This window comes from Dermochelys coriacea, chromosome 16, assembly GCF_009764565.3.
Source record: "Dermochelys coriacea isolate rDerCor1 chromosome 16, rDerCor1.pri.v4, whole genome shotgun sequence".
Taxonomy (NCBI): domain Eukaryota; kingdom Metazoa; phylum Chordata; order Testudines; family Dermochelyidae; genus Dermochelys; species Dermochelys coriacea.
The window spans coordinates 10867399-10882373 of NC_050083.1; the positions used below are offsets into that span (position 1 = coordinate 10867399).

Genomic DNA, 14975 nt, shown 5'->3' on the forward strand with positions numbered 1-14975 from the left:
CAATATTCAAAATTTGGAATCTTCACTGGCTTTGTTAGTTTATGTAAGGCATCCAATCAGGTAACAAAAAATGGCATCATAAGCACTCTAGCAGTATCACCAGCATCAAGAGTTAAAAAAAACATGGGATTCACTTAAAATTCATGACATTTGTAAAAGATAATATATGTTGGGGTTTTACTTGCCTCCAGCTTTCTGAACATTTTGGGGCCACATTTTCAAGTTTTTTCTCTGCAACCATGAGGGCTAGAAACCTTCTTCAAAAATAAATTATCTGAGATTCTCTCAAAATCACAGGACTCCAGGTGCTGGGGCTTCCAGAAAAACACCAGGCATAATGAGAATCTCAATAAAATTTCAAGAATTGGCAACGCTGAAATCTGTGTTGTGTTGGTTCATTATACCAAATATCAAATGCTTACCTTTCATCGAGAGAGAAACATAACTGCACAGAAATTGGCATGTTGTTTTGCCTCGTGAATAAATCTCAGAATTTCACATTCTGCTAATGAAAAACAAGATGCAAAATGCAAGGAGTACATTATATTTGTTTAGGGATTATTCATTCAGCTTGAACAAGGGATGAATCGAACAAACCTCCTTCCTCTCCCTCTCAACCCTGCAACTTATATTTCCCTTTCTCCCCACAGCTCTCTTATTAGTGCTGATCAGACTATGAGTGCAGACTCCCCAAGGAGAACCCAGACATTTGGAGGGAAGTAAAAAGTAATGTTCTTTTTGGTATTGCTCAAGAGCTGGAAGCCAATACTGAAATATTTAATGCTGAATCCTCAGCAGAGGGGCTCTCATTTGCTGAGTGGGAAGGAAACAGTAAGAGAGACAAAAATGGAAACAGGCTATGCTGGATGCATGACTGAAAAACAAGTGTTCAAATTTACCTTCTTGCCCCCAAATAGGGTTGAACTGTGGTTGGTCTTTCCTTACACCTCCATGCAGTGGTGGGGGACAGGGGAGGAGTAAATGTAACCTATTGGTCCATGTGTGCTGTGTTTCTTCCTCTGCGAGTCAGTCACAGCCGTCGGCTAGAGTCTGGCTCTTTAGATCAAGCTGTAGCAGCTCCTGCTTTCAGCTCAGAAAATCCCCGCTTTGATCCCCGGTGTGTTGGCCAAGATGATGGCCGTGACATACAGGAACCTTTTCCCTTCCCCAGAAGTCCTGTCCAGAATAGCATCCCTTGAGTTTGAGAGAATCCAGAGGCTAGTTCCTAGAGGCTTCTGCCTTGGGAAGAAGACCTTCCTGAACGGGATGGCTGAGAGTAGGGGGAGCCACCTCTCCAACACTTCTTTGACCCCTGATCAGCAGGCAGTGAGGAGAGTATGCTGTAGCCCTTCCAGGGGCAAAACAAGTCAGTCCCCTTCCTATGCAGCTAGGGAATTCCAGGAGGCAGAATAGAGCCGTTGACCTCCACTTTGCCCCTTACAATGAGCTGTGCCTAACAGGCACTGTTTAGCCCTTAAGAATTGATTAGGGGCCAGGCAGAGGCTGTAATCTCTAAAGAATGGCAAAACATTAGCAGAAGCTGTATTAGCAAAGGCCCTTTGGCCCAGCCCAGCAGTCTGAGAACCAGTGACAGGTGGGGTAGGGTTGTGCTTAGAGGCTGAATGCTATGGCAAAGTGTGGGGAGCTGTGCAGTAAGGACTTCCCCTTGGGCTGACTGTGCCCCCACTGGGTGAGTTGCTCAAGGAGAGATGGTTGGCAGCCATCACACCACACTCCTCCAGACAGAGAGGATCAGTTTGAAGATAAGGAATCAGGGGTGTGAGTGAATCCACATGAAAGATGGAAAAGGCCTATTGGACGTGAAGTACATTCCCCTCCCTACTCCTGGCCAAGGCAGGATTGTTCCCTAAAGTATATTCTCAAGTGCTTTGTCCAGACTGCTTTTAAATGGCTTCCCTTAGCAGAGGGATCCAAGAGGCTCTCTATTGCAGATATCTTAGAGACTAACAAATTTATTTGAGCATAAGCTTTCGTGAGCTGTTACTACAGCTCACGAAAGCTTATGCTCAAATAAATTTGTTAGTCTCTAAGGTGCCACAAGTCCTCCTTTTCTTTTTGTGAATACAAACTAACACGGCTGCTACTCTGAAACCTATTCCAGGTATGTTTCATTTGGAAAAGAGGAAATTAAGCGGGGACGTGATAGCAGTCTTCATATACCTGAAAGGCTGCCATAAAAAAAATGGAGAAAAATTGTTCTCTCTTGCCACAGAGAGAAGGACAAGTGGCAACAGTTTCAAAAAGAAGCTGGATAGCCACCTGTCTTGGATGGTTTAGGCACAACATACCCTGCATCTTGGCAGACTAGATGTCCTGTCTACCCTGTGGTTCTATTAGAAAGAGAGGCTGGGTTTTTTTTTCTCTTCGGGTTCCTTCTCTGATATTCACCGTTTATTTTCATTGGCTTAATTCCCCACCACCCCTGACAGTTATTCACCAGATGGAGGAGTCACAGTCAGGCATGGGAGGTCCAGCAGAATGTGGGCCAGTGGCAGGGGCTCTGTCCATCCAGCAGCAGCAGGAGTGGTCACGGGGACCACATTTTCCCCACACACACACATAAGCAGCAGAAGGGGGAGCATCCAAGACAGTTGGAGGCTTGGTCTGATCTGGTGGAGGGTTTGGGGCCAGATAGCTTCCCTGCTGGTTCTAGAGGTTGCTGCTCCTCCCTCTGCTGGGCCCTGTCTTCAGGCTCAGGCAGACTTCATTGCCTGGGTCATGTTTTCAAGTTTTCCTTTGCTACCACAAGCACTAGACACATAGTGCTTGGGTTTGTTCATTTAATGGAAGCTCGGATTCTGATAGGTTTCAGAGTAGCAGCCGTGTTAGTCTGTATTCGCAAAAAGAAAAGGAGTACTTGTGGCACCTTAGAGACTAACAAATTTATTAGAGCATAAGCTTTCGTGAGCTACAGCTCACTTCATCGGATGCATTTGGTGGAAAATACAGAGGGGAGATTGATATACACACACAGAGAACATGAAACAATGGGTTTATCATACACACTGTAAGGAGAGTGATCACTTAAGATAAGCCATCACCAGCAGCAGGGGGGGGAAGGAGGAAAACCTTTCATGGTGACAAATCAGCGGCACTGCGATGGGTACCCGCATGACCCCACAGGATGCCAACATTTTTATGGCTGACTTAGAACAACGCTTCCTCAGCTCTCATCTCCTAATGCCCCTACTCTACTTGCGCTACATTGATGACATCTTCATCATCTGGACCCATGGAAAAGAAGCCCTTGAGGAATTCCACCATGATTTCAACAATTTCCATCCCACCATCAACCTCAGCCTGGACCAGTCCACACAAGTGATCCACTTCCTGGACACTATGGTGCTAATAAGCGATAGTCACATAAACACCACCCTATATCGGAAACCTACTGACCACTATTCCTACCTACATGCCTCTAGCTTTCATCCAGATCATACCACACGATCCATTGTCTACAGCCAAGCTCTACGATATAACTGCATTTGCTCCAACCCCTCAGACAGAGACAAACACCTACAAGATCTCTATCATGCATTCCTACAACTACAATACCCACCTGCTGAAGTGAAGAAACAGATTGACAGAGCCAGAAGAGTACCCAGAAGTCACCTACTACAGGACAGGCCCAACAAAGAAAATAACAGAACGCCACTAGCCATCACCTTCAGCCCCCAACTAAAACCTCTCCAACGCATCATCAAGGATCTACAACCTATCCTGAAGGACGACCCATCACTCTCACAGATCTTGGGAGACAGGGCAGTCCTTGCTTATAGATAGCCCCCCAATCTGAAGCAAATACTCACCAGCAACCACACACCACACAACAGAACCACTAACCCAGGAACCTATCCTTGCAACAAAGCCCGTTGCCAGCTCTGTCCACATATCTATTCAGGGGACACCATCATAGGGCCTAATCACATCAGCCACACTATCAGAGGCTCGTTCACCTGCGCATCTACCAATGTGATATATGCCATCAGGTGCCAGCAATGCCCCTCTGCCATGTACATTGGTCAAACTGGACAGTCTCTACGTAAAAGAATAAATGGACACAAATCAGACATCAAGAATTATAACATTCAAAAACCAGTCAGAGAACACTTCAATCTCTCTGGTCACTCGATTACAGACCTGAGAGTGGCTATTCTTCAACAAAAAAACTTCAGAAACAGACTCCAACGAGAGACTGCTGAATTGGAATTAATTTGCAAACTGGATACAATTAATTTAGGCTTGAATAGAGACTGGGAATGGATGAGTCATTACACAAAGTAAAACTATTTCCCCATGTTATTTCTCCCTCTCACCCCACCCCACCCCCCTCTGTTCCTCAGATGTTCTTGTTAACTGCTGGAATTAGCCTACCTTGCTTGTCACCATGAAAGGTTTCCCCCACCTGCTGCTGGTGATGGCTTATCTTAAGTGATCACTCTCCTTACAGTGTGTATGATAAACCCATTGTTTCATGTTCTCTGTGTGTGTATATCAATCTCCCCTCTGTATTTTCCACCAAATGCATCCGATGAAGTGAGCTGTAGCTCACGAAAGCTTATGCTCAAATAAATTTGTTAGTCTCTAAGGTGCCACAAGTACTCCTTTTCTTTTTTCGGATTCTGATGTCATCCTAAAACTCTAGGAGCAGGGACCCTCGACCTGCACGCGCTATGGCATGTTTTCAGTGGGTCTTGTGCTTCTAAATCCATGAGGCACTTTTGACAATCCCATCCCCTTAATCTGGCCCTATTCACAGCTGCCTTAATTTATTCCAGACCATGAGGAATGCCTACAAGAGCAAGCAGGAGCAGGTCAAGGAAGAGGAGGATTTCTCATGCTGGAAAAAGATGGGGTCATCCCTACTCCATTAAACAGTGTGGTTGGATCCTCAGCCAGGACAGCTGGAAGGACCTAGCATCCTCCCTGCAGTCTGCACTGCACTGCAGTCTGATTCCATAACAGGCAGGCTCTGGGAATGCAAATGCGCTGAGATCTGTCAGCTCTGACTTTTCCTCCCCCATCCACACATCTCACCTGATGGGAGAAGTTATTTAACCAGCACAAATGACTCCCCTGTGAAGTCGGCCTCATTGCAGCTTCCTGTAAATATTTTATTGTAAATGACTGTGTCCGGGTGGAGCTCTGTGAAGCGAGATGTACTGGAAATAGTCTCCGAGGGCTGGAGAGAGAGAGAGATGCCAGTGTGCAATCAGTTACAGAGCATGGTCGCCAACAAATAACGGCCCTGAACCCGTGATCCTGGCATCAGATACTTGGCATCACCTGCACTGCCATCCAGAGATGACACCTTTGCCACTGCCTGCTGCAGAAGCCCTGATATACCTGTATAATCAGCTCCTTAAGAGAGGTGCAGGCGGCTACATGCCATCCCGTTTGCACACACAAGCCACTGCACATTGCATGACCTGCCCCAAAGGAGGATATAATGGATCTCTTATTGCCTGCAGAGGAATCCCTGTTACCCGAGGCTCACCAAAATCCCTCTCCATCCTGCTCTGTCTCCAGGGCATACCTTCTTGCATCATGCTTTTTCAGGAGACCGGCCCTTGGTTTCTGACTGAACTTGCATTGTCCAACAGTGGGTCTGTAAGATGAGCAAGGGAAATCAGCGTGGATGTTTCTGATTGCTGTTGCAGTGGGGCTTATCTTGCTGCACTTACAGAGGTCAGTGGGCGGTAGTCAGACAGAATAAAAGAAGAAGAAGTAAGACTTGGAACACAAGGGAAAAAATTATCAGGGGGGATCCAGAAATAGAAAAGGCGATAACAGGTACAGTCATGGCATCCCCCTCTGCGCTAGTTGTGGCAGAACAAAATTATTCCTTGCCTCAAATACCTGATGATGCCTTTTTTACATAACTGCTTCTGCAAAAATAAGTATCTGCCTGTTTTACAAGTGGAATTAAAAGCCTACCCACAAGGTGGAGTGATGGCTTCTCCTTGGCTTGTTACCCTTTCAACTGCTCAGAAGCCACGAGACCTCAGTCTGCCTGCCTTCAAACATCTTGGTGAGCATGGAAGGCCCAGCTGAGTCTGAGAGAGGTCCATTATGGAGCAGTGCGGAGGGTGTGGAGCACTGTGAATAATCCCCAAACTTGATGCATGTAGAGGAGACTGGATCCCTCATCAGTCCATAAGAAAGGGACTCATTCAGGTGAGAAATCAGAGGGGAAAGAATTCCCTTCTAAGCCCAGGAGCATGTGATGTCTCTTGGCAGAGGGATCGGTGATTAAGATTCCTTTCCTATGCTCGTGCCACCCCCCCGAAGACGTGGGTTTGAGCTGCTAAATTCAAAGAAGGACCTGACCTTCCCCAAAGTTTGGAGAGATGGTTGGATCTAAGACGTTAGCCTGGAACGATTTCTAAGTTTATTAATTTTTTGCAGTTTATGCTTTCATCAGTCAGCGCCCCTCAAGATTATTAAAGATGAGGTGGAATGTCTGATATCACAGCTGCCACAGATATTCTGAAACCCTGACCATCTGAATCCAAATGCAGCCAGAACAGCTGTTCATCAAACCCAGATGAAGGCCAAACTCCTTGGCTGTATGACCCAGCACCCACAGGATTTGCAGAGTATTATACAGGCCGCAGCAAGCCCCATCATCCTCTATCCTTGCCTTTGTTCTCCTTTATGCAAATATATGAACAGTTATCCATATGCATGCAGATTCATTATGCAGGGACTGTAACAACACTGGTCCCTGAACTGCATGAAAAATGAAGGTTGTGTGAAAAAGAGTAACTACGTGATGTAATTGGTTGGTTGGTTTATGCCGGTCTCCTGAATGCATCATCTTTGCCAAGCTGCAGTGTGAGAGCAGTGAGATGGGAATGTAAATTGCCTCTCTCTCATAAAGTTGCCTAAACTTGTGTTAGTGTCATTTTCAGATTAACGTTTACATTGAGGAGAACACTGGAAGGTTTCATTGTTTACACACATTATGTAAATTGATTTAAATTCTTGGTTTACACACATTTATTTACAAGGTGTTTACTGATTACAAAGCAATGTACATCGCTAGTTTACATGCACAATGTAAACTATGTAAATTTCATTTTTTTACATGCAGTGATCTGTAGCATCCCATGGCTTATTCCACACAGTCAACAAGATCTTCCTTTAATCTCTTCTCCTTCTGTCCTTTAGCTGCTACATTACTTCTGAAAAAAACCTCACCTCCAGCTTAGAAACATAAAAGATGTCTCCTTTTTGCTGACAGAGTAAAACCGTTGTATGAAAACTTACTTGCTGTCGCCAGAATGGCAGTGTGACTAAAAAATCAAACCAAAGCAGAGAATAAGAAATATCATGGAGCCTGTCCATTTATACAAGAGGAAAGAATGCAATGAATTTCCTGAATGCGGTGGAGAGGAGTCTGAAGGTAATATTCCTTCAGATGTTACTGGCATCTAAGCTACTACAGTTGGACAGAAAGCCTGCCATGGGGTATAAGTGAGAGACAGAGAGACTTTAAGATAAGGCATAGTTAGGGATATGAGTCCCAGTTGCGTCACAGAGGCCATAAAGAAACTGCACCAAACTCCTAACCTGTTATTTGAGAAGGCAACTAGTTGGTAGGTAGTGGGTTATTTTCAAAACGATCCATTTGGGGAGTGTCCATATTTTGTTTTGGGGTCTAAAAGGTCACTGTAAAGTCAATTTCCTTTCAACTTCAGAGAATTCCCAGCCGAGTCTCGCACATTGTGCGGTATTGTACTGGGCAAGGAGTCTATGAGGTTAGGTAAGTGGTACAGGACACAGTCTACAGTGTGAAGTGGATAATTAGACCTGGGCTGGGATGGGGCGAGAAGCCCATTGCAGGCACCTCTCTGCTAATGCTGATAAATCCTCCCAATGTAGAACAACAGCTTTATCTTCTCTGAAGCTTTCTTAGTGAGAAGAAATGCTACAGTTGCTTACATGATAGGGAAGTTGCTAAAAGAAAAAAGAAAAAAAAAAGCCGAGGGGATGGGGGGAAGGTGTCCGACTTGACAAGTGTTATTTTGCAGACTGGCCTGCGGTGTGAATCTACTCCCTGGCATGCAGATGCTCTATTCTGCCGTCTTTATTTAATGATTTCTGCAAATCCAGATGGTTTGTGAATGAGAAGGAAAATGAAATCTAACAATAGCCTGGTGAAGTGGCACTGGGAATGGGCACACTCTGAATGGAGAAGATTTTAGCTTTGGCTCTCTCTCTCTCTCTCTCTCTCTCTCTCTCTCACTCACTCACTCACACACACACACACACACACACACACACACCATTTCAAGAATTAGCACCTGATTCTCATTTATACTCTGGCCTCTTTATACCTCTCTGGCATCATAAAGGGACTAAAAGTGGGACTATGCTACATTTATGCTCACTTTAAAGTCCCTTTACATATCAAGAGTGGCATAAAGGGGCTTCAGTGTAAATGTGAATCAAGTTCTCAGTGTTTGGCTAGAAAATGGTGCTTATCCCTCTGAATGGACATGGAGCAGACATCACACCACTGTCACTGCTGTCCAGGCACATAAACCCACACTCCAGGCTGAAAATTAAGGATAGAATTAATGCTATCTCACTCATATGGCACCTGTCACCCACGGAGCTCACATTGCATTACAGATGCAGAGGGTCAGATTCTTTACCATGCAGAGGGTCAACAGCTGTGGGGACTGAACATGGGACCTCTCATTTTAAAAGACCCTGTTCTGTTAGGCAAGGCTATTGCAGACTTATCAAGCTCTCTCTCTCTGTGGACAGCCACAACTAGAGAGGGCCAGAGTAATATTGGGGTTACATACAGATGGGGAAACTGAGTCAGAGGGCGGTGAGGTGATTCACCCAAAGAGACCCAGGGAGTTGATGATTGTTCTATTTGTTTGTGGTAGCACTCATCATGAGCTAGAGACTTTTCTGACATATAAGAAGAGGCAGACAGCTCCCGTCCCCAGGAACTGACTGTCTGAAAATGGCTGCACAGACAAGTAGACAGAGGTCAGGGATGTGGAGCAATAAAAGGGATTTTCTATACAAATTCACAAGATGCTCTATAGAAAGCACAGCAGAAGTGGGTTTTAAGAAGGACATAGAGTAAAGGGGATAGGACTTTGGGGATGACTGCAGGGATCTCGGACCATGTACACAGGGCTGTGTGGATAAAGAAATGGAGGGTATTGATGGAGAGATTGGCAGATGGGCTCACAAGGATAGGAATATGAGCAGGGCAGGTGTCAGGGAGACCAACGTGTAACTCAACCCAAAGGAGGATAAAACTTATACAGAGTCTTGAAGGAGATGACCAGTAGTTTAAATGTGATGCAATAGACTGTGAAGGGATTCAAAAAGAGGAGTGACATGAACAAATGAATGGGCCAGGAATTCCTATCATATTTCAGAGTTGTTGAGCACCCACAATGCTCCCACATGATTTTAGGACACATTTATGCCTCTCCGGGCCTTTTACCCAGAGTAAAGGGGACATTATGGGCACGCAGATCTCATCCTATGAGAACTGGAATGATTTTCTGGCCCATCTCAGGTTAACAATGAAACTATTTGAAGAGCTATGGAATATCTTGGATGAACTGATTGTCTACATATCATTGATATGTCTTATTAATATTATTATAACATAGAGCTGGTTGAAATTTTGATCGTATTTCATACTGAGGGCATGTATAAATAGTCTATAAAGGGTTAATGCATTATTCATCAATATTATAATGGTTAGTTGATTGTTATAGAGTTACAGATTGCTTATAACCCTACTTTATATCCATATATATAACACCGTCTGTTGATGTGCTTATAACCATTGCTCACACACACACATTAGTGTCTGCATCATGCATGTGGCATCTATGAATCATTTATCAACTCTTTATAAACTATTTGCGAATCGCATGTTGAATATAAAGGGTAGATGAAATATTTACATTTTAAAAAAATGAATTTTGAAATTTCAATAAAAATTAGGAATTCTTTTTTCAAATTTATATATTTATTTATTTATTGGCTTTCATCCTTCTGACCAGCTCTAATTAATCTGTTCACTATAACCCACAATTAATCCTGCATTTCTTCTTCTATATACTTGGTGCCCTCTTTGTAACTAGCTTATGTAACAAAATAGCTTTGTATTGTTACCCATTTAATTTGTTTATTGTACAGTGATGTATGTGATTTTAAGAGATGATAATGTGTCTAGAGGTTAGAATGGACACTTTTTTTTCTTTTTTCTTTAGGAACTGAAATAAATAAATGTATTTGGAAATTCCACTTTTCCTATCCCAATTATGCCTCCCCTTCCCTATCAACCTAGTCCTTTATTAGCCACTCAGTAAAAGAATTGTTCTTTGTTTTTCTATAGCATTGGATGTCCAAAGATCTCAAAACATTTTGCAGACATTAATGAATAATGCCTTGGAATGGCTCTAGGAAGTAGGCAAGTATTATTATTTCCATTCTACAGGTGTGGAAACGGAGGCATAGAGCAGTGAAGTGACTTGTCCAAGGCCACATGGTGAGTGTGTGGCAGAACCACAAACAGAACTCAGATTTTTCTTACTCCTGAGCTTTAGCCATTAAACTGTGCTTCCAGTACTGTGTGCCCTTCCACCTAGATGACTATGCAAACAGCCCACAATCCAGCACCGCCATCCCATCCACATTATCACAGCTCACATTCTCCATCCTCAACTGCATCATAAACTGGCCTCATTATCACAGAGTTGAGTCTGAACAATGCTCATTCTTCATCTCTTGGCTTGATCTATACTGTCCAAGACCCAACACTCAATACAAAACAGCTCTCCATATCTTCTCTCTACCTCTCAAGACCAAATATGAGATCCAGACTTCAACTAAGGGGTACAAGCAAAATAATCTTTTCAGGGTTCTAAGGAAATTACCCTAAAATCCTGTAGAATATAATAAAGAGAGAGATCCGTTCTATCAACCTACAGAATGTAATAGAGAATTAGGTCGCCAAGGTAGAATTCTAGAGCCTGGTTTAAACATTCTGTGGAAAGAATATCAGTGGCCATTCAGTTCCATAGGAACTCTGCAGAAGGGAAAGAGTCCTTTTACATTGGATGCCTTTGCCAACTAGAGTGAGGCGCTTAGCCTGATAGTAAATGCCTGAACTTCAGCTGTGGCAGGAAAGGGGCAAACAAGGAGCTGGGTTTTTGTGAGGCTGGCTGCACAGGCTAGAAAATCCTGTGTTTGGCTTGACGTTGCTGCATAACATTGGCAGTGGCTTTATCTCTGAGGGTTTTCAGTGTAAATGACACGGTTCTAATGTGCTGTGTCCATGTTTCCTCACAGCACGACACTCTGGGGAAATCGCCACTAAACAAGTTACAGTGTTCCAATTAGGGACGGGTGAGCTCTTTTTTTTGCCTCATTTCGAACTCACTCAAAATTCACCGGTCGGAATGGCGGATTCGAATTCTAGCGACACCGGGCTTTGGAGATGCTGTGGGAAAAGGGGCAGAGAGGGCAAAGCACATGGCAAGACCCATTGTATGAAAGGTGCAGAGGGCCTGAGCAACAAACATAAAGCGTCTGTGAAACAAAGCACAAAGGGGGAAGATTCCAGTAAAAACTCAACACTCCACATACAGGACACTCCCATGTTCCACCCCAGATTCTTAGGGTGGCTTCGCTATCCTTAATGCGGAGCACTGGCTTCACTTTAGCTAGACAAATACAAAGAGTGATCGAGAATCACCCTTGAGGAGAAAACTTGTCTTTAACAGGAATTAGATAGTTTGTGAACTCCAGCTTGCTTTGCAGATGCGTGCAGTAGATTGTGGAACCCACAAAATGAGATTTGCCCACCCCTAATGCTAACAACACACTATGCTCTGGATGGTTGGAGGGCTATGAGCCAGATCTTCTTCTGCTATAAACTGGCATAGCTCCACTTAATTTAAAAGGGCCACACTGATTTACACCTGCTGAGGATTTGGAAATATGGGCCTGATTTTCTAGTGCTCAGCACCCACAATTGGAACCAGATTTTTAAAAAGTCCTCAGTACCCAATTGAACATCTAAATAAAGGCTTGATTCTGCTCCATTCAAATCAATGGCAGATTGGTTTGGGGTTTTGGTTTTTTTCCCAGTGACTTGAGCGGGAGCAGGATCAAGGCCCAGGGGAGCAGATTTTCAAAAGGGAGCCGCTCCCGGCAACTCCAGTTTTGACACAGATGCCTAGATTTTCAAAAGAGCTCGGCTTCTTTATCGGCTCCTAACCTAAACCAGAGGGCAGAATTCCAGAGCTCAGTGTCCTGCATGCTCTATAGTGATTTACTATTATTGCTCATTCTGAAGAACTTGTCCTTTGGGTGATTTGTGTCTGATATTTGAGCAAGGGGAGAAGACTCATCCACAACTCCAACTCTTCCATGTCCTTTCTTGGCTCACACTGTTCAACTACCTCCATTGCCCATAGCCGTGGCATTATCCCCTAGCTCTGAACTCCCTGACCCACCTCAGGTTTTCTCTGTCTTGTGAATCATGACATCATCCCAGTTCTCTAGATTCCAGCAGCTGCAGAATGTAATGCCCACCTCCTCACATGTACAAAGAAGCATCCCCATCCTTTGGGATACTTCGGTGGCAGATGCCTTAGACACATCACAGACAAACAGATCCATTACCGTTTCCCCTATGCATTTTAGGGTCTGGTTTGAAACTACTCTCAGCTTCCTTAATCCTTTATGCATTTGTTGGAGTATATAACTGAGATTCTCTGGCTACTTTCCACCCTGCCACTTCTCATCAACCCAGTCACACTATCTCACTGCTCTAGGTATGAAAGCCTTCTCCTCTGCAATCTCTGCCATCTGCAAAGGGCTTTCTTATCTCTCATGATCCCTCAATGAATTTCCATCTCATTTCCTATCTAATCTGAAAACATAACTTGTATCCCTTCCTTAGATACCTCTTAATACCTCCCTCATTCCACTGTTAACCCCACGCCTCCATTTAACGCCATTATTTAACTCCACAAAGTGTTTTGTGGATAAAATCTGTATGGACAGACAGTATATAAAATAATGTCAGAATGCATGGCACGTTTCTCCTGTACTTGTCTATGTGTATTTTATTGTGGGTGTTAGAACATAAGAACGGCCATACTGGGTCAGACCAAAGGTCCATCCAGCCTAGTATCCTGTCTACCAAGAGTGGCCAATGCCAGGTGCCCCAGAGGGAGTGAACCTAACAGGCAATGGTTCACTGTTCCAGGCCAATGGGGGCTACGGGAAGCAGCGTGGGCCGAGGGATGTGCTGGCCACCGCTTCCCGCAACCCCCATTGGCCTGGAACGGTGAATCACGGCCAGTGGGAGCTGCGATTGCCAAACCTGCGGACGCTGCAGGTAAACAAACCATCCCGGCCCGCCAACAGATTTCCCTGACAGGCTGCGTGCCAGAGGTTGCTGATCCCTGGTATACATTGATATGTCATCTTGTGAATGCATGTATAATAGGCAGATGGCTGGGTGTGCATATAGATTTGTATTCAAGTTCATGTGCGCAGTGCTAAATGCATTTTGATGTGCTCATTTGAGCGTCCATGTATTTAATCTTTGCCTATATATGACACATTCACATGCACATCGGACAGGTTCTCCCCTGACCTCTTGTCTGTCTCTCTACCTTGGTTTTATGTTGTGGTAATCACCGTGGTACCCACACACCTTCATCGCTTACATCACAGCTTTACCTCTACCATACCTGAGTCTTTGAAGCAGCTGTCATTGTTAATGAAAGGCAGCGGATAGTCTAGAAGCACTCCCAGACTGAAGGAGGACATTGGCGGGTCTCAACCAAAGACCAGCATCTACCGTACCCCTCAGAGTTCCCACTGGCTGCAAAGCTATGAGCTCTGTAAAAAATCAACATACCTGTATATTTTATATCTGGTTGTAAATCCTTGACGATGTCTTTCCACAAAGGATAAGTAGCTCCGCGAGTGGTGGAAAGGCCCCCTGTCTGAAATAAGCCAATCAAATTCCTTGGAGACATGTTGGTTGATAACAGCTGGTTCCTGGTGGGAGGGCTGTACTATTATATGGTCCCATATAAACAGGAAGTAGAGGAACTCAACAAGCCTCCAGTTCATGCTTTTCTGTCTGCCTTTTTCCTCTCATTCTTGCTCCATTCTATGGAGTCCTGTGGAGGAAGAGAGGAAGGGAGGGAAAGAAGAAAGAAAGAGAGAGAGAGGAGAGCAAGAACAGAGGAAAGAAATAGAAGAAAAAAGAGAGAGAAGAAAGAAAAGTGGTTACACATGTAATCATAGACATGTTTTTTGTTGCAGTTAATTATTTCAAGTATGTGGCACAACATGAAAACAAACTTTAAACCAGGTTTTAAATGCCCTCGGTCTACTTGTATTGTGGTTCTGGGTATCTGATCGTATTTCATTGTTTGATATGTACATCTATAGGGCTTTTATCCCTTCTCTCAGAGCATGCATTGCCCTGTGAAACAGCTAGGTCAGGACCCAAATGCGCCACACCCTATTTCCCCCCAGTTAGTTCTCTCAGGGAAGTTCTCTGCAATGCCGCAGTGGGGAGAGGAGGCCAGATACACAAGGTGGCTGTACCCTGGGCTTCAATTACATGTTTATCATCCCTTTATTGCGGTGCCAGATAAATGTGTCTTCTGCTTTCATCTATCTCCGATGATCTGTAATTCATACTCCATGCAACCTGAGCTCTTACTTTAAAGTCATGCCAAAAAAAGAGAAATAAAATAGTAATTATATAGTTTTCAGAAACAACAAAAAAAGAAATCCTGCAGAACTTTGAAGGATAAAGATCACACCAGGCAGCTGGCTTGACAGACTAGGCCTTTGAGGAGTGGGGGTAAATGAACCATTATTTTGTTATTTATGTTAAAGTAGCACAAAGAGGCTTCAACTAAGGT

General features: G+C 44.1%; 1 protein-coding gene across 1 annotated transcript in view; it reads right to left on the minus strand.

Moving 5' to 3' along the window:
* The window catches only part of BRINP1 (BMP/retinoic acid inducible neural specific 1), a 94702-nt gene that overhangs the window by 50558 nt on the left and 29169 nt on the right, over nucleotides 1-14975 (minus strand). The window contains exon 2 of the mRNA XM_038375178.2: nucleotides 13952-14219. Coding sequence (XP_038231106.1) covers nucleotides 13952-14169 — 218 coding nt within the window. The 5' untranslated portion in view covers nucleotides 14170-14219. The remainder of the gene's footprint in view (nucleotides 1-13951; nucleotides 14220-14975) is intronic.